Genomic DNA, 24,351 nt, shown 5'->3' with positions numbered 1-24,351 from the left:
TGGAGGTTGACTGAGTACCGAACGGTGAAATGTCGACGTCACGAGATTCTACTATAGATCACCTTGACGTCAACGTAGTGATCAGATCGAAAGGAGAGAATTATCACTCGTTTCATCACCTTCCGACCTTCCTTACTTAGCATCATCTCTGTCGTCAACTTTCATCCAAGCATCATGCCGAAACAGAAATCATCAGCATCGGCAGGCACACGAAAGAAGCATGCCAAGAAGGCCGGCAAGGATGTCGACGGTATCGACGAACAAGGACCATCCAACAACGGGGGTATATCGAAACAACGGGGACAGAAGAAATTGTCCAAAGCTCAGAAAAAGGCGTTACCAAGAGTGAAGCAGTACATTCCTCCGCCGAAACCACCTGCACCGCCCATCCCTGATCCGCTAGATGGACAAGGAATGGCTAGGACGTTGCCCGCCGAGCTGGTGGTCGTGCTGAGGAGGTTTGGGAAGAAGGACGATGTGACCAAACGAAAAGGTTTGGAAGAGCTACGAGATGGTTGGGTTTCAGAAGTCTTGAGAACGGGAGGGACAGAGGATGAGGGGATTGAGAGAGAGATCAAGGAATCTGCTCTCTTGTTAGCCATCCCGGTTTGGGTGAGTCCTGTAGAACAAGTAATGAATGGGAATGCTTATTTAGCAACCTCTCCGTCCAGCTTCATAATCTAGCGAGTCTTCTACAATCACCTTTCCATCGATCGACAGCAATTCAACTACAATCCGATATCTTGTCCATACCCTCACTTCGCTCCGCTGTTCTTGAGGTTCTATCTCTGTCGCTACTCCCTGGTACACAAAACAGAGACATTCTCGGATCCTGGATGGTGGCTGCTCTCGAAGAAGGAAGAAGGGCAGGTAGCTCCGGGATCAAAAGTTGGGAAGCATCGACCGCTTGGAATTCCCCTACGGTAGGGCAGACAAGCTCGACAGATGCTGAGCGGATTGACCTGCAATCGCATCTGCCTGACCTCGTTGAATACCTCACTTTATCGATTCTGGATCCAGTTACTCTGCACGATAATATCCACCCTACTCCTGTTTTCGCTCAGCCAGTCGTCCCGTCTCCGCTTCCGAAGAAGGGTGCTCAGGGCAAAGGAGGTAAACCGAAAGCTGCACCTACACCGCCCTCTCGTCAGCAAGCAGCAATTCCTGCTGTCGAGGATGACGAGCACGTGGAAGAGAGACTAGCTCGATACAGAGTCGGAGGTCTTGTTGGTCTCACATGGCTTTTACAACAATTGTCGAAAGCTTCTGTGACATCGCTACCAGTGGATCTGGTCAGTCTGATTCGGAGTCCCTTGCTGTGGACCGCTCTTTCTCCGAACAGCGGCGACCAGTCAGATTCACAGCCATCAATGGGTTTTGCTCAACCTCCTATACGGCGAGCAGGATATACCCTGCTGGCTACAATCCTCGAAACTTATCCGGAGCAGATCGAGGAACCGGATGTCTTACCGATGGTATCTAAAGCAGTCCTGGGAGCTTGCTGGCTTGAGAAGGAAGCAGTGGTGTGGGAAACCGCGGGTCCCTCTGTGGCGAGGTTCCTTCGAAGTGAGCTCTTTTCCATTAGAGGTGACTTATACTGACGCCAACCGCCCAAAAGAATGGCCCCGAAGTTGGACTCTTACCCGAGGTGCTTCTCCTTCCCGACGCGCTTCGAAGCAAGATGATGCAGGATCTGCCTCTGGTGCGATACTAGGGGACGACGATACTGATGAAGACGAGGAAGAGGAGGAGGAGGAAGAAGACGATAGCGAGGATGAGATAGAAGCTGGGACTGATTCTAGGGAAGACCGTTCACCTACTTCAGCTTCGGTCGTCGAAGAGTCCGGCCCCTTCCACAGTTTCCTCGAGTTCATTTCTGCTATATGCCCTTCGATTCCACATCTCACATATCCCTTACTGCTGGTGGTCATCTCCACATTGCCGATCGATCTTTTGCCCTTGTCGAATGGGCCTTCCATCCAAGTTCAAAATTTATGTTCCCACCTATGGGCTCCTGTCGATTCACGCCTTCTCTCAACACATTCTTTATCTGGGCAGCAATCCAATTTCCAGGCTTTCTATCAAGCAATGCTGGACTGCACAGGCTATTTAGTGGGCAAATCCTGGTCACATGAGGAAGGAAAGGAAACCGCAACATGGCTGGTCAAAGATCAATTGGCAGGGAGAGCTTGGCGCGATGGCGTTCTGGCTTTGGGCGGGAAAGCGGGCGCGCGACGTGGCATACGAAGCGCTCCGGAGGAGACAGAGGCGGTAGCTTTCGGGAGAGCGCTGGGTCGATTGACGGGGGTTAGTGTGCAGCTTGTCGATCAGACAGGCGACGACATACGGCAAGCGTTGTCTCAAGCTTGCTTTCCTACTACAGAGTTGGAACCGAAACCCACTAACACACTCTCTCGGAGTCTAACAATCCTTTCGGAGCTACGGAACGCGACAGAAGTTCCCAATATCATCAGTATCGCTGAAACGATGGTGGGAGAGCTGGCGCGACTCTGTGAGAATCGGTTGCCGGCAGCGCTATCCGGGGGTCTCCCGCCCTCGACGACTATCGCCGAGACTCTCGTTGATATCCTTCAACAATCGCCTCAATTGGTCGATGATGAAGTCAAGGAGGTAGCTCACAATTATTCCTGGATCCAACTGTGTAGCCCGCTGATCTTTACATGTTCGTAGAAACTCATTCCGTTGATTCAGAGTAACAGCGTTCCCATCATCTCCACCTTACCTTCGGCTCTGTGCGTTGCGCTTTTCAACGCTGTAGCATCGAACTCGTCGGAGTCAGGTCAAGAGACTTGCCGACAGACTCTCCTTGCTGTCCTGCAATCCAGGGAGATTGATGCGAGCATGCGGTTCGCCGTCGCCACCAGCTTGATGCACATCGAGACCACCAGTCTTTTGCAACGTGGGCTGCTCGACGACATCGCCAGGGAAGCGACCCAGGTGGCATTATCAACCGGTTCCGGAGACGCCACAACAGTGGTGACAAGTTGTGTCAAGGGTACGAATCATCTCTCGAACGACGCCTTAGATGAGGTTTTGGCTCTCACGTGTACCGCTCTGCACGATTCTTCGGAAAGGCTTGTGACGACGGATTCGGTGGACGCAGTTGTTCCCCGAGCCGCGTTTGAGATATTTTCGGCTTATGCCAACGGGCACATGAAGGAGGTCGTGTCGTCAGAACTTTGGATCCAGAGTCTCGTTGCTGTGCACCATGTCATCTTCCTCTTACCCAGACTTCCCGGTCACATTGCCGCCGTGGAAAGTAAATCGGAAGTTCTATCCGCGTTGTGGGCCAAGATCTCCGAGCTCTCGTCTGAAGACCAGACAAAGGTGATAGGAATGGTACACGAGGCGTTGCGCGATGAAATTCAGCGGGTCGACGTGCATATTGAGTGGGTACATTACTCCGTTTTCATTCTTGAGACTGACGCCACGATCAGCCCTAGCGTATTGATCGATGTCGCGCTAGCGACCACTACGGGGACAAGCAAAGCGCCATCGGTTCAGGACCTCACACGAGTCCTTCTCCCACCTACACAGGATCTCCTCGAGCAACTCTCCTCTCACGCATCCCGGTCATCACATCCGTCGCTACCGATTGTAGACCCACTCATACCGTACTCTTCCGGCGACATCTCCGAGACTAGCTTAAAGACAGAATTCGATACTCTCGGACGTTCTAAGGCTGCTCGTTGTTCGGAAGCTGCCGTGGCTCTTTTGCGAGCCGATCGCCATCTCGTTGACGCTGAACCCAGCTTGTTACAGGTCGCTCTTGCGGCTGTGCAGCTCACACAGGATGCGCTTGCAGTTCCTGGTTCTTCCAAGGGTCTTTTCTCCGCCAGCGCTTCAATCACTCACCTGTCGGACTTGGTCCGGGAAGTGGAAGGAGCAATCTCATACGCTCTTGCGTTCGTTGATGAGGTACCGCCAACATGGCACGCTGTGACCGTACAGACCCTCAAGTCGGGCGCTTTGCCCGCGGATGCTGATCTGCTTCAACGACTATTGTCGGCGTTGAAGGACGAGATCACAGCGGGCGGTGGCGATGTCAGTGCGAGATCGTTTAGGGATTTACTGGGCAGACATCTGAGGCAGAGCGGCGCGGAGGAGAACGATGGTGAAGTGTGGCTCACATATGCCATGACTCTGGTAGACCGAAGTAAGTCCCTCTGAGGGCTCGAGGGCATCATCACTGACTCTATATTCAAAGCACCTCAATTGGCCTTGGCTGTGATCCTCGCTATCAAGCCATTCATGCTTGATACTAAATCTTTCGCCACAGCCCAGAATCGTTTGGCCAATGCAGTCACGTCCATCCGACCGACCCAAGTCGCAAAGTCTGGCATTCCCTTGTTGCGAATTTTGGTCGCGTCGGCCCCTCCTGCAGATGCCGCATCAGTCTTCCTCCCTCAACAACGGGCGTTGTTCGTCCTGAGACACGTCAGTGGATGGCTAACTTCAGACGATGCGGACGATCTACCGGAGGAGGTGGAGTACAGGGTTGCAGAGCTAGAGACGGCCGTCGCGCCGATCGTACAGGATCTGAGCGGAGCGCATTGGGATGGTATTTTCGATCTTGTCGAAAGCGGTTTGGAGGTGAGCTCCTGCAAGTCGATCTCTGTGTTTGGTTCTGAAGAAGACAACGATAGGGCTCGAAACTGGAGGACCCAACGACTTTATGCCTGTTTTATCAAAGCTTGCTCTTGCTTCAGCAGATTCGGGACCTGAGCCAAACGAATAAAGCTCTGAGAGCGTTATGGACTTCAAAGAACGTGCACATGAAACTAGTCTTGGATTTGTTCCTGCAGTGCAGGAATGGTGAGTCCTTTGTCATTCAGAGGTATTGAACTGACTTATCCGCGACCTCAGCCGATTCTGTGCCATTGCAGTATATCCAAGGATTGCTCCTCGACCTCTTAGTAGACGTCCCAGAGACTGTCATGGAAAATGCCAGTCTCGGTCAGGTGAGAGACCCCTCGCAACCACATACTACAGTACGGCTGCCTGATGCGCGCCATAGCTTTGTGACCTTCTCAAATTGTCGACTTCGTCTTCAGTCCAGTCTGCTGCTTATAGGATCCTCAGTCGAGTCATTCGACACCAAACGTTGGCACTCGTTCTGGAGGTAGAGGCTTCGGTGGCAGAAGCGGAGGAGGGTCGAGCTCCGGGGACGATCGAGTTGCCCAAGCAACTGGTAGCTATTGTCGAGCAAGGTCTGACCATCGACTGGCATGGGGAGGTCGGGATGGCAACTGTAAGCCGGATGTCCATCTTTGGAAACAGCAACTGATGAATTCAACAGATCTTGGGACAGTTGCTTGCCTGGATGGCGGTCTTGGACCACTTCGAGGATGCAGTGAGTGCTGGCTATCACTGGACTACTGTCCGTGAAAAATGCTGACATTGATTCAGTCTCGAGCCCTACGATGGGCATACCTTGATCAGCTCAATACCTCCAAGTTGCTTACCGACGGACTAGTGCCCATGCTGTTCGCGATGCTCGGTGTTTCAGAAATGGGAGCTTGGAACTTCCCCGCGAGTCAATATGCTGTCGATGAATTCTACCCTGACTGTGAGTGCATGAGTCGTCTGCTTTGAGCGCTTCAGCGGTGACGCATTGACGATATTTTACCGTAGTGCTCGACCCGGAAGAGCTGCCGGACCTGGTCCCACTCGCCTCACATGTCTTCTACCGTGCCTTAGTGACCATCCCTTCATCCCTCCGGAGCTACTACGAATCTTTGAAGGACCGGCAACTCTCGATGTCCATGTTGACCTTCACTGCACGACACTATTCACCTGTGATTATCGCGCATGAGTTCGCAGCGCTACGTCAACCTGCTTCCATGGCTCAATTGACGGAAGAAGGATTGAATGTGCGAATTGCTCAGGGTGGAGGCGCAACAGTCGCAGCAGCAAGTGGTAGTGGATCGGCCGAAGCCATAGCGAGTTATGTGGTCGATGAGCAACCTATGGAAATTGGGATCAGACTGCCAGCAGAGTTCCCTTTGAAAGGTGTGGACGTGAGAGATCTGAGAAGGGTGGGAGTTCCGGAGAACAAGTGGAGAGGATGGTTGATGTCTGTTCAACAGACCATCACATCGAGAGTGAGTCTGATTATTCATATGGAGCGCCACGGTGGTGGTCTAAGGGTGTCTGATAGACCTGGGCAAGATACTGATAAAACTTGCCTGTCTACGCACGCAGAACGGGTTGATTTTAGAAGCATTGACAGTATTCAAGAAAAACGTATCCTTGCATTTCGAAGGTGTTGTGGAATGTGCTATCTGTTATTCGTAAGTGGAGCATCAACTCGATTCGGAAAGGATTTCGGTTGACGCTTTTCTCCTCTGCAGTATCATCTCATTGACCGATCGAACATTACCTACGAAACCTTGTCGAACGTGCAAGAATCGATTCCACGCGAGTTGTCTTTTCAAATGGTTCAATTCGTCCCACTCGAGCAGTTGTCCATTGTGTCGAGCTCTTTTCTGAGTGGTTGTTCCGTTCGGTGTGTTTGTAGCATACTCTCGAATGATGGCGCGAGTGAGGGATAGAGCGCAAGCGAGATATCTAGAGTAGACTTGCAATCTGCATTGCCATGTGTATATCTTGAGTTCTTCCGAAGTTTCAGATTCATGCGCCCGTGCTGTTGATGGTGCCAATTCTGCCAAGTGAGCGTCAAAGTTGCGGCTGTGAGACTGATCTAATCGTCGATGCTATGCATATTAGTGATATCATTGCGTTGAGTGTCACATGTTTCCCTTGTCCAGTTACGACCTTCGCCAGGTCAGCAGCCCTTCTGTTGATCCGATCCTCCGACCTCCAATCAGGCCGCCTCGATCCCTACTGACATGGCTTATCGTCTTCTTACGGTACCCTCGAAGCACATCTAAGTCGGGTTCCGCATCACTATCACTATCGCTATCATTATCTCCCATCATCCCCCTTTTTCCGCTTTGTCTTGTTACCCGCAGCAGAACCAGACACTTCCTCGTTCCCATTACTACGTCCATTCGATTTCGTCCCGGCGCCGGCACCAGCACCAGCACCGGCGTTATTGACACTTGCTCTTCCTCGGCCACGTTTCTTGCGTCCGTCCACGGGAGGCGGTTGGTCGACCTCGTCGTCTTCGTCTTCGTGTGCTGTATGTCGTTTAGGTAGGGAATGGTGTGCCTAAAGAATGATGGGTGTATCAGCAAGCAGGTTGTGGCGAACGACACATCAGTCTCTATCGACAAGGCGAGAGAGGATGATAGAGGTGGCCCAGGAGGACATGGTGCGTTGGTCCCCATTCGTCCGCCAACGATCTGGAAGAGGACGACAATTCCTCTTCCCCTTCCTTGGAAAACACTCACATCTCGATATTTGGCCAGATACACTCTCAACACCCCTTCGTAATTATCGAAACCCAAAGCTCGCATCGACGTCAATATGTCTTCCCCATTGAGCGTCTTCCTCTTCTCATTCAGACATTTCTCAGCTGCTTCGGAAGTCTGTGATCGAGCCAGATTCCTGGAATCAGCCACGAATGGACGACAGCCACACGACAAAATATCGATCATATTGGAGAGATCGTCAAGAGGGAAACCTCTTGTTGACGCTTCCGATCTATTTGGTGGGGCGGAGAGGAGACGAGATGCGATGAGATACGCACAATGAACGAGATGAACTCGGATACGCATTCCTGAACGCATTCTTTCGCTTCCTTCGACACTTTGGCAGAGGTCGGTAGAGAAGATTTCATGATTCTCGCCACGTTGGCGATCTGTTCGATCGAGTCCAAGTCACAGAGTCATAAGTACACACTCTATAGTTTCTCGATGTGTTTGATGCATCGATTAAGGAGGGGAAGTAGAGACGGATCAATGACGAAGACTCGGAACCCATCCTCACTCACGGGTAACCACCTATCTTGTTCTCTGAACTCTTCCACCTGCGCATCGGTGAATGGTCTCGAAGATGGTCCAGCTTCGGCATCGCCGCCTGTTCCGGTGGATTCGGGCAAGGAAGGGTTGCCCACCGGTGCGAGATGCGGTAACGAAGGATGGGAAGAGGTCGGATCGGTCATGTTCAGTCGGAAAGAACAAGTGGAAGCAGAACCACGGGGTGTGAGATGCGAAGGAGGAAATAGAGGATTGCGGGACGGAGACGACGTTGGACAGATCGGCCTATGTGAGGGAGTCTGCGCGGGCGAGAAGCAAGATGATGATGAGGTCGGATGGTGGCTGATATCGAGGTGCTATGCGAATGTAGATATTGTTGTTCATGTTGATCATTGTGAATGTTTCCTTAGAGATGAGATCGGGAGACTACGGCCGAGTGGAAGAGTGCCATGAAAGATGGGAGGGAGAGAGCGGAGATCGCCGCCGTCGAGTTTTTTCGAATGATTGATGACGTGCAAGCATAAAAGGAGGGAGAGAAAGATAGAATGTGCTGTCGTGTCCGGAATACATTCCTCTTCCATCCATACATCTGTGTTTCATCCTCTGTCGTGTCAAAGTAGGACACCGCACTGAGCCCCAAGTCAGCCCACCAATCATGGCATCTACATCCCGACCCAAAGTGAACCTCCGATCGACCGCCGTCAAACGGATAATGCAAGAAGCTTCAGAATTAGCAGAGGCGGACGCGGATGAGGATGGCTTTGTAGCAGCTCCTCTGGAGGTGAGTTGAGCTGTCGAGATTCCTGGATTGTCCCGCAGGAGCACGATGGAGAGCTGGTTGTTCTTGTATCTTGCAGAGCGACATATTCGAATGGCACTGTACCATGCGAGGTGTCCACGATAGCGAGTACGAGTCGGGTGAGTATTACGACTGTCATATTCTGACAGGAGAAGCTGATCATATCCTCTGTCTAGGACTGTACCACCTTCGGATACTGTTGCCGCCCTCATATCCAATGTCCGCACCCGACATAATGCTCATGACGCCAAACGGTCGTTTCGAACTAGGCAAGAAGGTGAGCTTCACCATCTTTCAATTACATAGAGGATGCCCATGCTGACGTGGCATATTGGATGGGATGGGACGACAGATCTGTATTGATGGACTGACGAGTTTTCACGCCGGGAGCTGGCAACCTGCGTGGGGAGTGAGGACGGGTGAGTGCGAGTGTGCTCTCTGCTCTCTCCTCCCCGTCGAATCAGCCCACCATAATAGAACCCCGGCTCCTCCTTGTGCACTTTGATGAATTTGCTTGTATGTCACAACTGACTTGATTCCGATCCTTCAGCGGTGGTGGGCCTGCGATCATTCTGGATGCAGACTGGCGAAGCACTCTCGGCAATAGGTGCTCTCGACTATTCCAAAGAAGAACGAAAGAGGTTAGCGAGATTGTCAAGAGATTGGAAATGTCCCATATGCGGAATCAAGAATGAGGAGATTCTGCCGGTACATCCGTCGAAGTCGACAGAGATTCCGTCTAGCGAGAGGGGAGAATCATCGGGTCAAAGTGCAGAAATGGTGAAAGGTGACGAAGAGGTGAAGAAAGTAGGGGACGAGGAGCAAATTGAAGAAGCCCAAGGTGGTGATGTATCACAAGGGATGTTGCAAATACCAGCTACCGATCGTGAAGATGGGCACATCTCACTCGACCCTGCCCCTTCAGAGATCCCAACACTCGTCCCTCCAATGACATCGCTCGACCTCTCGTCTTCTTCTCCGTCATCGTCATCAATATCACCCCCATCGCTGCCAATAGATAACATTCCACCTCCACTAGACCCGCCCCTTCAACCTAATACACAACGAACTGATCCTGAAACTCGCCCAACACCTACGCCGACTCGAACATTCTCGTCAAGGTCAATATTCAGATCGCCACCCGTCACACCGCCTCCGATAGAGACTCAGGCGTTCTCGTCCAGGCGTGTCGTGCCAATTTGGCTAGACGCAATTATCATAGCTGCTATCTCAGTTCTGATACTCCTGATCTCAAGGAAATTCCAATAATCCGTCACTGTCTCGGATATGTCCCCTTTCTCATTCGCGTTCTGTTGATACTAGATAGAGCTCATATCGTAGTCATATTGTTGCATGTATCTCTCATTGTATATCTGCACCTCGCTGAATGCTCCCCCAGATCATCACATCATTTCTACAACGCTATATACGGGTATATCAACCATGCTCCATGAAAGATAGCCCGCTCTTCTCGTTCCTCTTCTCCATACTCCCAAAGGTGACACCGATATGTCCAATGCCGCTTCAGCACTCCACCTACGTGCGATGTGGCACCTCGATGTGTGACCGCGCCTAGATCGAGAAGAAAGGTTGATCGTTTGGTTTCTGTTGTTGTTGAGCCTGACCGAACGGGTTATTTGCGCCAAAGTTGCCCGTCGCCTGCTGTTGCACCGCCAATCGATTAGACTGAGCGAATTGAGATCCGATGGGAATACCTAGGAGCATATCTGTCAGTACAAGCTAAGACCACGCCCAACTCCGTCACAGTGAAGCTGGCTCCCCTCGACAGGGCGTTCTGTAAAAATGATGAACTCACGAAGAACACCCGTGTTTCCAAACGTGTCCATGCCATCTTCCCTTCCCCTGGCCAAAAGATTCGCCAACTGAGAGTGTTGTCCATCATCCTTCTTTGGCGCGGTCCATGCCGGTCTCGCTGTCTGCTGAGGCTCCAGAGGCTTAGGAGAAACCGGTTGCTGCGGCTGTTGTTGCGTGACGACGGGTACAGGTAAGAAACTGCTAGAAGGCTGGGGAGATACGGGTTGCTGCTGTTGTTGCTGTCCACCACCTGGAGCGAACGGGTTGTTGGAGCCGTAACCTGTTGGTTGGGCGAGGAGTGAAGTGTTCTGTTGTTGTAGGAAAGCCTGTTGCTGCATCCATTCCTGCTGTTGACGCTGTTGTTCTTGCAGAGCCATCTGCTGTCGCATGTACTCTTCTTGTTGCTGTTGCTGCATCATTTGAGCGTGGAAGGGCTGTACCACGTCACAAGTCAGAAATCATTTCATCGTGAGTGTGAGATGGAGATGTGGACATACGTTGTAAGAAGTATATTGCGGTTGCATCTGTTGTTCACCCCACCCCACATCAACGAGAGGCCATCCGCCAGTTGGCTGCATCGGCATCTGCTGAGTCTGCTGAGCGAAAAGATCTGGTTGCTGGTTGTATGCGTTTTGTGACTGTCTGTACCACGTTCGCAGTCAGATCAACTGTTTTCAATATTGCCCGTGAAAACTCACAGATTGAGGTTATCGTCAAACAAAGCGTTTTGCGTCGATTCCTCCTGCTCTCTCTTTCTTCTCGCTTCTTCTTCCTCTGACATTCTGAGTGCTCGGCGAAGATCGTCCTCCTCCTGTGTGAGCTGACTACGTCGCTTGGCTTCGTCCTCCGACATGCGTTTAGACTCTTCAATCGCCCGTTTGAGGTCATCATCTTCGTTCCTCGACCGAGCGGGTGGACGTCTGTCACGGATGATCGCGTCAGCTCGAAATCACATCGAGTATTAAGAGGCTTGGTAGACCCAGAGGGACAGAAAGCAAGAAGACAGAAAGCTCACCTAGGCTCTTCCCGTACGGGACTTCTCGGTCCATTCCCATAATCTGACTCGCCCTTCAGACCACTGTTCTCGATGTTCCCCAACATCCTATCCCTCATCGCACCTCTCGATCTTCTCTCATCTCTCAGCCTCGCCTCATCCTGCAGCAAGTTGGTAATGTCCTTCGCCTTCTGACGAACATTGGCACCGACATCTTTACCTGCTTCATCGACATGAACGAATTCTTTGAGTGTTCTGGGGGGGGGGCGTCGGGGGTCAGTAACCCACAAGGTAATCCTTCGAATGTGAGCCAAGAGAGATACCCACTTGACAATGTAGATGTTATCCTTGAAATAGATGACGACATTCTCTGAACCGGCGTGAAGACAATAATCGAGGAGTGTGAGGGCTTTGAAGACATGGCGCCAGTTCTTTCCCCTATCGTTCAACCTCTTATCCATCATCTCCATGACCTCGACGAAGTCACTCCTGTAGATGGTTCCATACATGATAAGTCACACGCTCCTCGACGATTCGATAGCGACTGGTTCCCCCACTTACTGGTTATATGTCAACTGGGCGATCTCATTCATCTGCGTTCCCGAAGGACCCCATGGATCGTTGGAAGTCGCATCTCGGACTTTACTCTGGGTATCCGTGTACCCCTTTGTGTAGTTCTTGGCCACTCGGAGAGCTGTAGAGGGTAGATTCGTCAACATGTGTTGCAAAGACGAATGACCAGCTACAGGGGTGCTTACCGCCTCGACCGCTATGATAGAAGTAAGGAGATGGGTCAGTGCTCGGCGTGGTGGTTCAATGCCAACCTCACTCACAGATGCTGTAGAGAAGATGCCATGGTTCGGATCCGACGCCCGACTTGGTATGTCGTAAGTGTATGACAAGTGCAAGGAGGATGGATGGATTGATGGAAGGATGGATAGGATGGCAGAGTGAATAGCCGATCTGTTGTTGGATGGAATGAATGGGATGAATGGGATTGATAGCTCTCCTCCCTGGTCGTGGCGTCATGGTTGACAGGATGAGCAGCACATCACATCACAGCGATGCCGAGTAGGGATGGTTGTGACGATATTAGGTCCCGTCCACTGCCACATTCGGGAAGTTGCGGGAATAACTGATCATCTTTTGGAACAAAGACCCCCCCGTCACCATCCAGAGAGCAAGAGAAGATTAGAGACATTTGCACTGCGCTCATCATCTCCACCACCCTCAACCTCACCTCTCCCTATACACTTATTCCCAGCGACTGCCATCGACAAATCCTATCAAGGAGGAAGATTCCAGTCTGCTTTCGACGAGGAATCCATCCACATCATCCCGCAAATCGCCCATCACCCAACAAAGCAAGTTCAACTTTTTTTATTAGGTCAACCAATTCAAAAAACGATAGCAGGACAACATGCCTCCCATCTACGTCAAACCCGAAAATGCGCTCAAGGTAGGCGGAGACGCTTCGGCGGGAAAGGAAGAGAAGACGCAGTGCTGACCCGGGCCTTCTAGCGCTCCGAAGAGCTGCTTGCTCTCGGTACCCCCCAGTCTCAGCAACAGGCCTTTGAGAACCTTGTAGAAGTGTTCCAGTCGTGAGCTAGGTTGTTCAACAAGACTGTCAGCAGTCAAGGGAAGCTCATGTAGTCACCCCCATTAGCAAACGATTCAAGCACACTCCCATCACCGTCCTCGAGCCCATCGCTATCAAGTTCGTCGACCTTTGTGTCCTGCTTAATCGAAAAGCTCATGCTCGTGCCGCTCTCGTCGTCTACAAGAACGCTGCGCAAACCACGTCCGTCCCCTCGATCGAAAAGGTCTTGAACCACTTTATCGCTCAAGCTGAGGGACGCCTGTCTACCGCTGTCGAACAGGCCAAGACCGAGGTGGCAGCTCTTGGCGACGTTTCTGTTGTCGATGACGATCTTCCCCTTCAGCCCGCTTCTATCCTCCTCGACACTTTCGTGGACAGTGCCGGTGATAAGGAGCGAATTGAGCGACGTCTCATCGCCCCCGCTCAGAAGTTCTGTTGGGATGCTTACGACATCTGTCTCGATATCGCCAAGAGCAATGACAGGCTCGAGGTCATCTACCAATCCATCGCCCACCGAGCTTTCGATTTCTGCAAGGTCCACCAACGAAAGACCGACTTCCGACGTCTCTGTGAGCAGCGTCTCCGAAAGGATCTCGCCAATGCCGCCAAGTACGGTCATCAGCAACATGCCATCAATCTTTCCGATCCCGAGACTCTCACTCGTTTCCTCGACACTCGATTCCTCCAACTCGAGACTGCCGTCGAGCTCGAGCTCTGGCAGGAGGCTTTCCGATCGGTCGAGGATGTTCACGGTCTCGTTGCTGGACGAAAATCGACCAAGCCCTCTATGATGGCCAATTACTACGAAAAGTTGACCCAGATCTTCAAGGCTGAGGGTGGAAAGCAGACTGCTGTCTTCCATGCCGCTGCTTGGGCGAGATACTTCCAGCACGCTGAGCGAGCTGGCATCGTCAATGACAAGGCTTCTGGTTGTGTCCTGCTTAGTGCCCTTGCCGTTCCCCTTGGTGAGGTGGAGAGCAAGCAACGATTAGTTGCTCTTCTCAACCTTCCCAAGATGCCCACTCGAGAGGCACTCGTCCGCGATGCCGCTGCCAAGCACCTCAAGCGAGTCCCTGCCGACCTTCGTCAGATCTACCACATACTCGAGGCCGACTTCCAACCCACCACTGCTTGCAAGGTCCTTGCTCCTCTCATCACTTCGCTTTCTGCTGACTACCAACCCTACCTTCCTGCTCTTCGAGAGGTTGTCTTGTCCCGATTAGTGCAAGAGCTCGCCCAGGTCTACGACACTGTCACCCTCTCTCACATCCTCAACCTTGTCAAACCATTTGACAACACCCCTTGGTCCACCGACATGTCCTCCCTCGAGAAATTCCTGATGACCGCTTGTCAACGTGGTGACATCAACGCTTCTGTTGACCATGTCGCTCAGACCATCACCTTCGTCAGCAGCACTGCCGAGCCCAACCGACTTTCCAACCTGGCCATCTGCCTCTACAACACCATTCAATACCTCAACCCCGCCCCTGTCACTTCCCGTGCCGACGCTTTCGCTACGGCTATTGCCCAGGCTGAGGAAGAGCGAAAGGCTGTTGCTCATCGACGACAAATCGTCACCAAGCGACGAGAGCTCATGGAGGAGGCCAACCTGCGAAGACAGAAGGAGGAGTCGACTGCCCTCGCTGAGAAGCTCAAAGCTAAGGCCGAGGAGGACGCCAGACGAGCCAAGGAGGCAGCGAAGCAGGCCGAGATTGACCGAGTCCGAAAGCAGATCAACGAGACCAAGGAGGCTGAGGCCAAACAACTGGCCGCGAGTCTAGCCGCCAAGGGTGCTCTTAAGGTCGACATCTCCAACATCCAGGATCTTGATTCGAGCAAGCTTGTGGCCATGCAAGTCGAGCAGCTCGCCAAGGAGAAGAAGGAGTTCGCAGAGCGACTTCGTATCGTTGGCAAGAGGGTTGATCACCTTGAGCGTGCTTTCCGAAAGGAAGAGCGACCACTTCTTGCTGAAGACTACGAGCGACAGAAGGCCGAGGACAAGATCACGCACGAGCGCGCAAACGTCCAAGCGCGTGAACAGGCGATCGCAAACCAGAAGGCCGTATTGGAGCTCAAAAACAGGTTGGGTAGAATGATGCCCGACTATCTTGAGGCGAGGGAGAAGGTGGAGAGTCAACGCGAGGAGGAGTTCAAGATTTCTAGGGAGAAGGCCAGGAGAAAGATTGAGGAGGAGAAGGAGAAGTTGAAGAAGGCCATCATTGAGAGGCGAAAGAAGGACAAAGAGAGGAGAGAGAAGGAGCAGGCAGAGGAAGAGGAGCGAGAGAGACAGGAACGAGGTGAGTCTCCCTTGTTGATTCCGCCGAATCCTTGTGCTTGACTGACAAGAATGTCGTTTCTTGCAGAGGAAGCCGAGCAACGTGCTGCCGAAGAGGCTGCCCTGGAAGAGGAGGAAGCTCGAGCTGCTGCTGAGATCGAAGCCCGAAAGGCTGAAGCCGCCGAACGAGCCCAGAAACTCCGAGAGGAACGGGAAGCCGAACGAGCCAAGCTGGACGAGATCGCGCGAAAGCAACGAGAGCGAGAAGAGGAGGCGGAGCGACGACGAGCGGAACGAGCGAGCGGTGGTGGAGCAAGTGCATATCGAAGACCAGAGCCTGCTTCAGGTGCTGCTACTCCTCCTGCTTTGGCACCAACTACCGTCAAGGCTGGAGGATGGAGAGAGAGGGCCGCCGCCAAAGCTGCTGGTGGCGGTGCGCCTGCAAGCGAGTCACCGGCATCATCGCCTGCCCCTTCATCGCCTGCTAAGGCTTCCGCATCCCCTGCTCCTGCTGCTGCACCACCAGTGAACGGTGAGGCCGCGCCCGAGAGAGGCGGTGTGTACAGGAGAGGTATGGGTATCCGAGGAGGTAGAGGAGGTGGCGCGAACACCCCTCCCTCAACGCGAGGTGGTGCCTCTGGCGGGTCTAAGTGGTAGAGGATGGGTCAGGTCGGACTGGATTTACGCCATGACATGCATTTCACGATCTGCATAGGTCCGATCAACGTCTTGACGCAGTCAATCTTGCGTTTCTGGAGCTAATATAACAGCGGTGTTGGATATGATGACACGGGTTTCGCAACGGCTGGGTTGTTTGTCGAGCACCACCACATGAGAAGAAAGAGATCGAAGAGCGTGCACGATAGCGTTTACAAGAATACCATAAGCTTTGGAGGTTGTATGACACTGCTCCGCATGGCTAAAACAGCCTTCCTAGACCTCGGCACTCGTAACACCTCCCATCATCAAACCCAAAGAACGATATTTCTCGCCCTGAACCGCTACATCGCCAACACAATCTGCCGAGGTTCAGATTTCTGCAATCAGCCGCTGACCACCACTTAGATGATAGTGAGAGGACAAGGTCGGATTGAGTCTGAGAGAAAGTTGATCCGCTCACCTTCCTCCAATTCTCGGATCACCAGGCCCTACCACCAAGGCACCAGGAGGTACTGGTCCCGGAGTCCTCTGAACGAAGATCTGTTGACCGGGCATCGGTCCTGGTGGAGGAGGCATCATCGTCGGTTGATGATGAGGAGCAGGAGGTGCTATCTGTCCTGGATAAGTATTCCATTTCCCTGGAGGAGGAGGAAGATGTCCATATGGATTTTGGGCTGGAGGAGCAGGAGGAGGGATATGATGGGTTGGACTTGGTCCGAGAGCAGGTAATGGACGTTGGAAGTTTGAGGATGAGGTGGTACTGGGATTGGCGGAGGGGTTGGTGGATATCGCGTAAGAATGGGACAGAGCCGAGTTGTATGGTTTACCGTATTTCCGCCAGTCCTGAATGGGGGTGGATGGACCATGAGTACAGAGCACGATGGTACAGACGACGTGGGATTGTGTGTGCATAGCGAGCAACGCCGGAAGAGAGACCTCAATGGCGAGACGGAACTAGTGGTTCTTGACCACCCAATCATGAGGAAAGGAGGAGGGCAGAAGGACATGCTATACGCACCGCTTCGTGAGGATTCGACGGATCATTCGCTTTATACCCCGTGTTCCCACATTTATGGCAGAAGAATCCTTTCGGATAGACCAGCAATTGTCCTCTGTACAACAGTGGTCTACCGGGCGTCGGCATCTCTGTAGGCGACAGATCTATCACTTGGGACGAAGATGGGGCTGAAGGTCTGGAAGGTCCTGCATCGTGGACATCTGGTTCGAAGGAGGACGAGGAGGTATCGGTTTTGTTGTTTGTTGGAGGTGGCCCAGGAGGTGGATTGAACGGGTTTCCATTTCCATTTCCACTTCTATTTCCATTCCCATTGTAAGCGACAGTGGAAGGATGTCGAGGTGGTGGTAAAGGAGGATGATAGTTCCCTCCTCCTCCTCCAGATGCGAAACCCGATCCAGTCGGTTGAGGAGACACGACTCCCCAACCACCACCATTGCTACTTGTATGATGATGAGTCGGTCCGTAACCTATTCCAACACCTGTTATGTTCTGCTGTAACCTATCAGGCAGGGGGGGCGGACCCGAGAAATCCATTCGAGACGGTCCAGCGTCGACCGTCGTCTCGCCCGATACAGCCGCAGAGGGAGTGTAGGCGGGAGGAGGATCGAACGGGTCGTCATCTGTAGGTTGTGAAGCGGGTGGATTGGCGGTCGTGGCGGTGCTGGGGGGTTGCCCCGTTGGCGGAGCGTAGGAGCTCGACATTGCGATGCTGCCTCGGTCGGTCGGACGTCGTCGAAGCTGTCGAGGACTGCTCCCTTTCTGAGGAGCTGACAGTAGATGTAATACGAAGATGATCGGTCGGTGGTAACCGTTCGTTCATACATACGATCAAGAAGATGACAGAGGAGATAGCGTAGTCGTCTTGGATTGGCGTTGACGTCGCTCAAAGGAGCCCCGGCGCGGTCAAACGGTCGAGAAGTGGCGAATATCCGTCAGTTCGATCAACTCATTCATCACTTGTGGCAGTTGACTCATTACACCTTCAAAGTCTGATCTCAAGGTGGGGAGCATCTCGTCAATGATGGGTCTGGTTTTCCGGCTCGTCGTCGACATTTATTCCTACATGTTACAGGTCTGTGAATCTTGGATCTGGATCTGGATCTGGATCTGGTGCAGACGAGAACGTATAAGCCTACACGCTTGTCGAGGGTGCTCTTTGAAATCTCGTGGACGAAATCTTGTCGATCATTCCCGCTGCGACTGGATGGGATTTGAGAGTGCAGTACATCCCTCCTTCAAGATGTTCAGTTACTGGTCTTCTTAAGCAGGCATTGGACGAAAGTTTGCAAATTTGGAATGATTGATCAGACTTGGCCAAGATTGTCACCTAAATTGATTCTGTGGTTGGCAAACGAACGATGCTATCTCCGTACGCCTGCAACCAGACGAGAAGAACCTCACCCTTCTCCAATAGTCTCAGGGTTGTGATTTTAAGAAGTGACTTCAATCTGTGAGAGAACTCGAGTTTCTGGTGATGTCCTCTGCCGGTCCGCTGAAGCTTGTTCTCTTCTCGTTTGTTCAACCTTTGTTAACATGCCATAAACTCCAGATTGAGATTTATTTGACTACAGTTGAGTGTTGCACCTCTTATGGTCTACAAACAGTGGCCGACTCATCTGGTGTACCTACTCCTATCCACACTCGTCCCTCCCCTTCTCGCTTGAGCCAAACTCCGCCATATTCTGTCCAGCTCCGATTGACCTCTCTAGCGTTCCGTTTATAGCACCTCACATCGTCAGATTCACTCTCGCTCAACTCGTGTCCCGGTACCCTCATCACCATAAAATCCCTCGCTGGAACAGCTGATCGATCATCATCTCCGCCCGCCCAGATATCATTTATCTGGTCAGCAAGAGATTGCATGATCAGTCGTGTGTGAAGCTCTGAGTGCGTAAGAGGGTGCGGAGGTATTGAGGGTCCAGATGAACGGGGAATGGGATATGGTGTCGGATAAGGGAAGGGAGATACAGGTGAGAGGATAGACGGGAACGGCTCAGAAGAAGGATATTTGGGAGAAGGGAACCTGTCCGTAAAGATATTGTCAGGACCAATTTATTAGAGCAAGAGAGGGGTCAAGACAACTCACATTGCTGAAAAATGGTTCACTACTATCCTTCGGGCTCGGATGGAGTGTGAAAAGCTCCCAACTTCGTCAGGTGTTGAGTGTCCTCTACTCTGCGCCTTCTTCCTCACTTCCACCTTCTTCGCCTCATCTCGCGATACACCTTCTGGAGGAGGAGGCCGTTGATGCTGTGGACCATTCGCTTCGGCCGCAAGCTCATTGTCTCTCTTCTCTACTAAGCTCGGAGCGAGATCCTTCGATCGGACCTGGTTACCCTTGGCACCCTTCTGGATATCTTCGGGTATTGACGCGTTTGTGCATTCGTGCACCAGGAGACTCGCGTCCTCGCACATAATTCGGAAGATGTCGTTATTGGTTCCACCTGCACAGTCACCGAAGATGACGAGCTTGCGCGGTGGCGCGCCGGAAGGTTGCGGGGGGCTCAAGACCTCCCCAGAAGGAAGGGTATAAGGCGGTGGTGGTGGTAGAGAGGTCAGATGTGAGAGAAGCGATAATGGGTGATTGATGGGAGGATTCAGTGCAGCCAACTGCTTCGCATTGGACTGCAATAGGGGTATCAACGTAGCGGTATCCAGCGGTAACCGCGGTATCGGTTCTTGAAGCACATATCCGAGCGATGGGACTATATGAACCAGGAGATGAGTGATCAGCTTTTCATAACGGATGACATCAACAAACCTCTATGCTCTATAGGTCCTGCACTGACACTCCACCCTTTTCCACCTTTGCCATTCCCTTCTGGCAGAATGTCCCTCCAAACCCCCTCATCGTTGGCATACAAGTCCATGCCAACCGCTTCATTCGTGTACAGATCGGCGTCCCCACACCCTGCGGAAGGGTCTTGACCGTTTTCTATCAATTCATGCACCGCATATGCTCCTGCGAGAGTCGCCGAAGTCAGAGTGAGACAAGTTCGGATTAGTTTTCGCAATCCGACCGGACCGTATATGTTGATGGTAGCTTGCTTCTTCGTTCCAAGCTCTTTCAACCTCTCGTTGGCTCCTGACTTCACTCCTATTCCGCTCATCACTGTTGTGAGGACAGGCACCAGTCCAAGGACATGGTCGGCATGCATATGTGTGATGAATAGTCTGGTGATGTTGGCTATTCGTAACGAGGATTGATGCAATCGGGACAGGGTAGCGTCAGCTGCGTCGAAGACTGAACAGGCATCGTTGACAATGTCAGCTTTGACCCAAGCTGAACACAGGGAATGGATGAATGAAAGCGCGTCCCAACCTACGCCATATCTCGTTCCCAAAATCCACCCCAAGCGATGAGCAATTCCGACTCACGATCGGGCCTCCACCGCTGCTCGTGCCAAGCTGCGATCGAGCGTGTGAGTGACGACGGTGCCATGGCCCGGATCGACGGCAGTACTCACGAAATGAACGGAGACCGGCGGAAGGAGCTTGAGCTTGACCGTCGAGCACGAGCTAGAGGAGATGTCCATCTTCGAGTGTGTCGTATCGGGAGAGGAAGAAGGATGAACACGATCGAATACGACAGGTGAGGGTTTGATCAATGATCATGGACTGTTCGCTTGTGTATGGACTTGAGAGGTGGAGGTGGGATCACTGGATTCCGGGATAAATTGAGAGAAAAGTAATTTTGGAAATTTATTTGCACCAACTTTCGTTTGGAGAACCGGTTCATTCCCTCCTTCGTCTCCAGCTAAAACCTTTTGATGGTGTCAGGAGAGTCTTCTATCGACCTTGTATACCTCTGACATCGACCTGTAAACATTCTCACAGCTCGGTCCATACACTTGGGATACATCGGACAGGGAAATCGATCCATCCCGTACTCAAAACAACTGTCAACCGCCATGTCCGGCTCTCTCACCCATGTCCTCTTCGAGGGCGCTTCGGGTTACGGACTGTTCACCGTCTCCATGCAAGAGGAGGTCGCAGCCAAGTCCAAGCAACTGCAGGACTCCATCGCCGATATCGGCACATTCTCCCGAATGGTCCAGCTCGCCTCTTTCCTTCCCTTCACTTCCGCCGCTCAAGCTCTCGAAAACGCCAACGACGTCTCTGAAGGTGTCCTAAACCCTCATCTCAAATCCTTGCTCAACCTCATCGTTCCCAACGCTGCGGGGAAGAACAACAAGAAGCAATCGGGCGTTGTTCTCGGAGTGACTGAGAGAGGTTTGGCTGGTGCCATTCAAGGAGAGCTGGGGATCCCATGTGACACTTCTGAGCGAGCACTAGAGTTGATCAGAGGTATCAGATTACATCAGGAGAAGATCTTGACCAAGGGCGGTATGCAGAAGGGTGATGTCACAATTGCTCAACTCGGTCTTGGTCACTCTTACTCTCGAGGCAAAGTGAAGGTATGTCGTGATCTGTCATAGACAGGGATGTTTCAACCCACTTACACATGCACAGTTCAACGTCAACCGTTCCGACAACATGATCATTCAAGCTATCTCTCTTTCCGACCAACTCGACAAGGATCTCAACACCTTCTCCATGCGAGTGAGAGAGTGGTACGGATGGCACTTCCCCGAGCTCTACAAGCTCGTTCCCGACGCTCATCAATACGCTTTGCTCGCTGTTCTCATCGGTGACCGTGCGACCCTTTCCGAGGCATCTCTCGAGGAGATGCAAGCGATCCTTGAGGACGACGAGACCCGTGCCAGGAACGTCTTGGATGCTGCCAGAGCCAGTATGGGAAGTGACATCAATGAGATTGATTTGATCAACATCAGCAACTTTGCCGAACGAGTGGTCAAGCTTGCCGAGTACAGGAAGAGCTTGAGAAGATATCTGATCGAGAAAATGAACGTGGTCGCCCCCAACCTGTCAGCGTTGATTGGAGAGACCATTGCGGCAAGACTGATAAGTCATGCGTGAGTGACGATAACTTTAGCTGCATGTATCTGGTCATGAGCTGACAGATTGGTTTCGCACATAAAGCGGATCTCTGACCAACCTGGCCAAATATCCCGCCTCAACAGTGCAGATTCTCGGTGCTGAGAAGGCTCTTTTCCGAGCACTCAAGACTAAGGGCAACACACCCAAAGTGAGCGCAGGCTTCTGTCGAGTTCTTCATCACCAAGCTGACATTGAAGCGCATCGTAGTACGGACTGATCTACCACTCAACCTTTATCGGACGGGCAGGGTCCAAGCACAAGGGCCGAATCTCACGTTTCTTGGCCAACAAATGTTCGATCGCTTGTCGAATCGATTGTTTCTCGGATGTTCCCACCAACAAGTTTGGAGAGGCTTTGAGAGCACAAGTCGAGGAGCGATTAAACTTCTTCGAGGTGAGTCCTCGACAGTTGTAACGGGGGGGGTGTATATCGGGCGCTGAACTCATTCCTGCCTGTTACAGACTGGTGCACCCGTGTCTAGGAACGCCGACGCTATCCAAAAGGCTTTGACAGCCATCGCCGCTGATCTCGGCGACGACGAGGATGACGATGATGATGAGGAGGGTGACATCGACGATGTCGAGGTTTCAGAGGTTAGTCCTTTCGTTTCCATGTGGAATACATCGGCAGCTTACAAAGTCGATCGAATTACAGGCTGTGAAGCAAGTAGAGAAGGATCAAATAGCGGCCGCTGCCAACAAAGCTCCTCTAGACCCTGAACTGGCCAAGATTGCCGGTGCCGTACCCTCAGCTGTTGCTTCTACCGAACCATCAAGCAAGAAGGAGAAGAAGGACAAGAAGGACAAGAAATCGAAGCGCAAGTCTGAGGCGATGGACGTCGATGTGAAGGAGGGCGAGAAGGAGGAGAAGAAGAGCAAGAAGGAGAAGAAGGAGAAGAAAGAGAAGAAAGAGAAGAAAGAGGAGAAGGAGGAGAAGAAAGAGAAGAAGAAGAAGAGAAAGTCAGAGGTTGAGGCTTAGAGCGGAGCGAGTGTTTGAGGTGATGTGTTGGTGGTGGTTGGGAGGTCGCGGGTGCCAGGATTGCGGTTCATCTTTTCTTCCTTGTTCATTCAGCATGTATACCCTTCATCGACTGTCAAGTCTCGTTGGAGTTGCACAATGTGTGTTCACACTGATTTTATTGCAGGCAAAGGAAGGAGTGGTGTTTCTCAGTGGCCTGCATGGCGTGCAGCCGTTGGTGACCTGCTGGAGGGTCCGTTCCAAAACGATGCCCACGTGTCACGAACACCATGTCAAAGTCATCACAGCACGGTTGGCGAGATCTCAGTGCATCTGCACGGTGGATCACGGTAGCTGATGAATCACGATTAGAGACTCGCCAACATATCGCGTCACGCACCCACGTGTTCGATATTTGTCGACTCCAAGCAGCTGTGAGATATGTACGCGAATTGAACGTGCCACGATCATCCGAATCAGTGCCGAGACGATGTCTGATTATCATTTGTTTCGGCCGACATTGTGCACGAGTGAAGGAAGGGCAGATCTCCGTTCCGTCGCGATACTTATCTGATAAGTGGTGCTGTCTTCATCGAGGGTCCTGGTAATGTTCAAACTAATGAACGCGTATCAGAAGACATACAGTCAGCTCTGCAACATCGTACCACCACCACACACGCCCTCCTTCGCGTGTCCGCAAAATCTCTTCATGGCCATATCGTCAGCCACGAAACATAGCCCTTTTTTGCGAACTTCGGCTACCCCCCCCCCCCCCCGATGGACACAAGAGATACTAGAGGATGCAGTCAGCGAAATTCCGAAATCATACCACCATACCAAATCGCAGAATCCTTGGTAAGGTTACACAAGGAATGTTCGACAAGACATCGCCGAAACCAACGAGCGTTACGCCAAGTTATACAGTTACCGGAATGAAGCGCCTGGTCGTGTCGGCCATGACCACCCAGCCAATGTCTCATGGCAAGCCTATATAACCGGCGGAATTCCAGTGCGGCTGGAGATTCCGGTTGTTTCCCTTTTGTGTGGTTCAGTGGTTCATGGCCGGTTACATTGCCGTTGTGACACTTTGTCAACTTTCGGATTCTGAGATCTTTGAAACCTGCTGCTATTGCTGCCGAGGTTTGTGGTCCTCCGCACTTAGTCGGTGAAGTCATGAGTCGGTACTGGAGTATATGTGATGCTACCACAATGAACACGGCACCGAGTCGCCACAAGCTGAGCATTTCAGCGATCTCACGGTGTCTGGACCCTGAGAGACGCGTTTGTGCAGAAACAATACTCGAGTAGTCGTAATGTTTGTTTTGAGAACCGCCACATCAAAGGACGCGCCGTTTTTCCGAATCAAA

The 24,351-nt window shown here is 52.1% G+C and overlaps 8 protein-coding genes across 8 annotated transcripts; 4 read left to right on the top strand and 4 right to left on the bottom strand.

Annotated features, from left to right (window-relative positions):
* Nucleotides 1-174: 174 nt before the first annotated feature.
* On the top strand, nt 175-6,513 carry IAR55_003503 (uncharacterized protein; the record flags this gene model as incomplete). Its single annotated transcript, XM_066946610.1, has 14 exons — nt 175-612; nt 672-1,566; nt 1,619-2,631; nt 2,692-3,410; nt 3,459-4,177; nt 4,229-4,614; nt 4,668-4,836; nt 4,888-4,982; nt 5,039-5,272; nt 5,321-5,374; nt 5,431-5,590; nt 5,656-6,125; nt 6,226-6,314; nt 6,375-6,513. 14 exons carry the CDS (start codon nt 175-177, stop codon nt 6,511-6,513), a joined length of 5,580 nt encoding a protein of 1,859 aa, XP_066803002.1.
* Nucleotides 6,514-6,948: 435 nt separating this feature from the next.
* On the bottom strand, nt 6,949-8,089 carry IAR55_003502 (uncharacterized protein; the record flags this gene model as incomplete). The annotated part of the gene is made up of 4 exons (XM_066946609.1): nt 6,949-7,194; nt 7,377-7,514; nt 7,676-7,786; nt 7,919-8,089. 4 exons carry the CDS (start codon nt 8,087-8,089, stop codon nt 6,949-6,951), a joined length of 666 nt encoding a protein of 221 aa, XP_066803001.1.
* A 470-nt stretch (nt 8,090-8,559) lies between these two features.
* On the top strand, nt 8,560-9,972 carry IAR55_003501 (uncharacterized protein; the record flags this gene model as incomplete). The annotated part of the gene is made up of 5 exons (XM_066946608.1): nt 8,560-8,685; nt 8,762-8,822; nt 8,880-8,980; nt 9,056-9,122; nt 9,254-9,972. 5 exons carry the CDS (start codon nt 8,560-8,562, stop codon nt 9,970-9,972), a joined length of 1,074 nt encoding a protein of 357 aa, XP_066803000.1.
* A 303-nt stretch (nt 9,973-10,275) lies between these two features.
* Nucleotides 10,276-12,368, bottom strand: IAR55_003500 (uncharacterized protein; the record flags this gene model as incomplete). Its single annotated transcript, XM_066946607.1, has 9 exons — nt 10,276-10,418; nt 10,520-10,952; nt 11,016-11,160; nt 11,217-11,438; nt 11,534-11,767; nt 11,840-12,001; nt 12,074-12,206; nt 12,271-12,281; nt 12,346-12,368. The coding sequence occupies 9 exons, from the start codon at nt 12,366-12,368 to the stop codon at nt 10,276-10,278; spliced, it is 1,506 nt and encodes a 501-aa protein (XP_066802999.1).
* Nucleotides 12,369-12,932: 564 nt separating this feature from the next.
* Nucleotides 12,933-16,044, top strand: IAR55_003499 (eukaryotic translation initiation factor 3 subunit A; the record flags this gene model as incomplete). The annotated part of the gene is made up of 4 exons (XM_066946606.1): nt 12,933-12,971; nt 13,034-13,113; nt 13,179-15,409; nt 15,476-16,044. 4 exons carry the CDS (start codon nt 12,933-12,935, stop codon nt 16,042-16,044), a joined length of 2,919 nt encoding a protein of 972 aa, XP_066802998.1.
* A 262-nt stretch (nt 16,045-16,306) lies between these two features.
* Nucleotides 16,307-17,767, bottom strand: IAR55_003498 (uncharacterized protein; the record flags this gene model as incomplete). Its single annotated transcript, XM_066946605.1, has 3 exons — nt 16,307-16,406; nt 16,508-16,890; nt 17,066-17,767. The coding sequence occupies 3 exons, from the start codon at nt 17,765-17,767 to the stop codon at nt 16,307-16,309; spliced, it is 1,185 nt and encodes a 394-aa protein (XP_066802997.1).
* An 885-nt stretch (nt 17,768-18,652) lies between these two features.
* On the bottom strand, nt 18,653-20,601 carry IAR55_003497 (uncharacterized protein; the record flags this gene model as incomplete). Its single annotated transcript, XM_066946604.1, has 5 exons — nt 18,653-19,088; nt 19,152-19,770; nt 19,827-20,309; nt 20,392-20,473; nt 20,533-20,601. The coding sequence occupies 5 exons, from the start codon at nt 20,599-20,601 to the stop codon at nt 18,653-18,655; spliced, it is 1,689 nt and encodes a 562-aa protein (XP_066802996.1).
* A 375-nt stretch (nt 20,602-20,976) lies between these two features.
* On the top strand, nt 20,977-23,005 carry IAR55_003496 (uncharacterized protein; the record flags this gene model as incomplete). Its single annotated transcript, XM_066946603.1, has 6 exons — nt 20,977-21,483; nt 21,539-22,002; nt 22,070-22,175; nt 22,235-22,420; nt 22,489-22,620; nt 22,682-23,005. 6 exons carry the CDS (start codon nt 20,977-20,979, stop codon nt 23,003-23,005), a joined length of 1,719 nt encoding a protein of 572 aa, XP_066802995.1.
* Nucleotides 23,006-24,351: the final 1,346 nt, after the last annotated feature.

Source organism: Kwoniella newhampshirensis, chromosome 6, assembly GCF_039105145.1.
Source record: "Kwoniella newhampshirensis strain CBS 13917 chromosome 6, whole genome shotgun sequence".
Lineage (NCBI taxonomy): Eukaryota > Fungi > Basidiomycota > Tremellomycetes > Tremellales > Cryptococcaceae > Kwoniella > Kwoniella newhampshirensis.
This window is presented reverse-complemented; position numbering and strand designations above follow the sequence as displayed.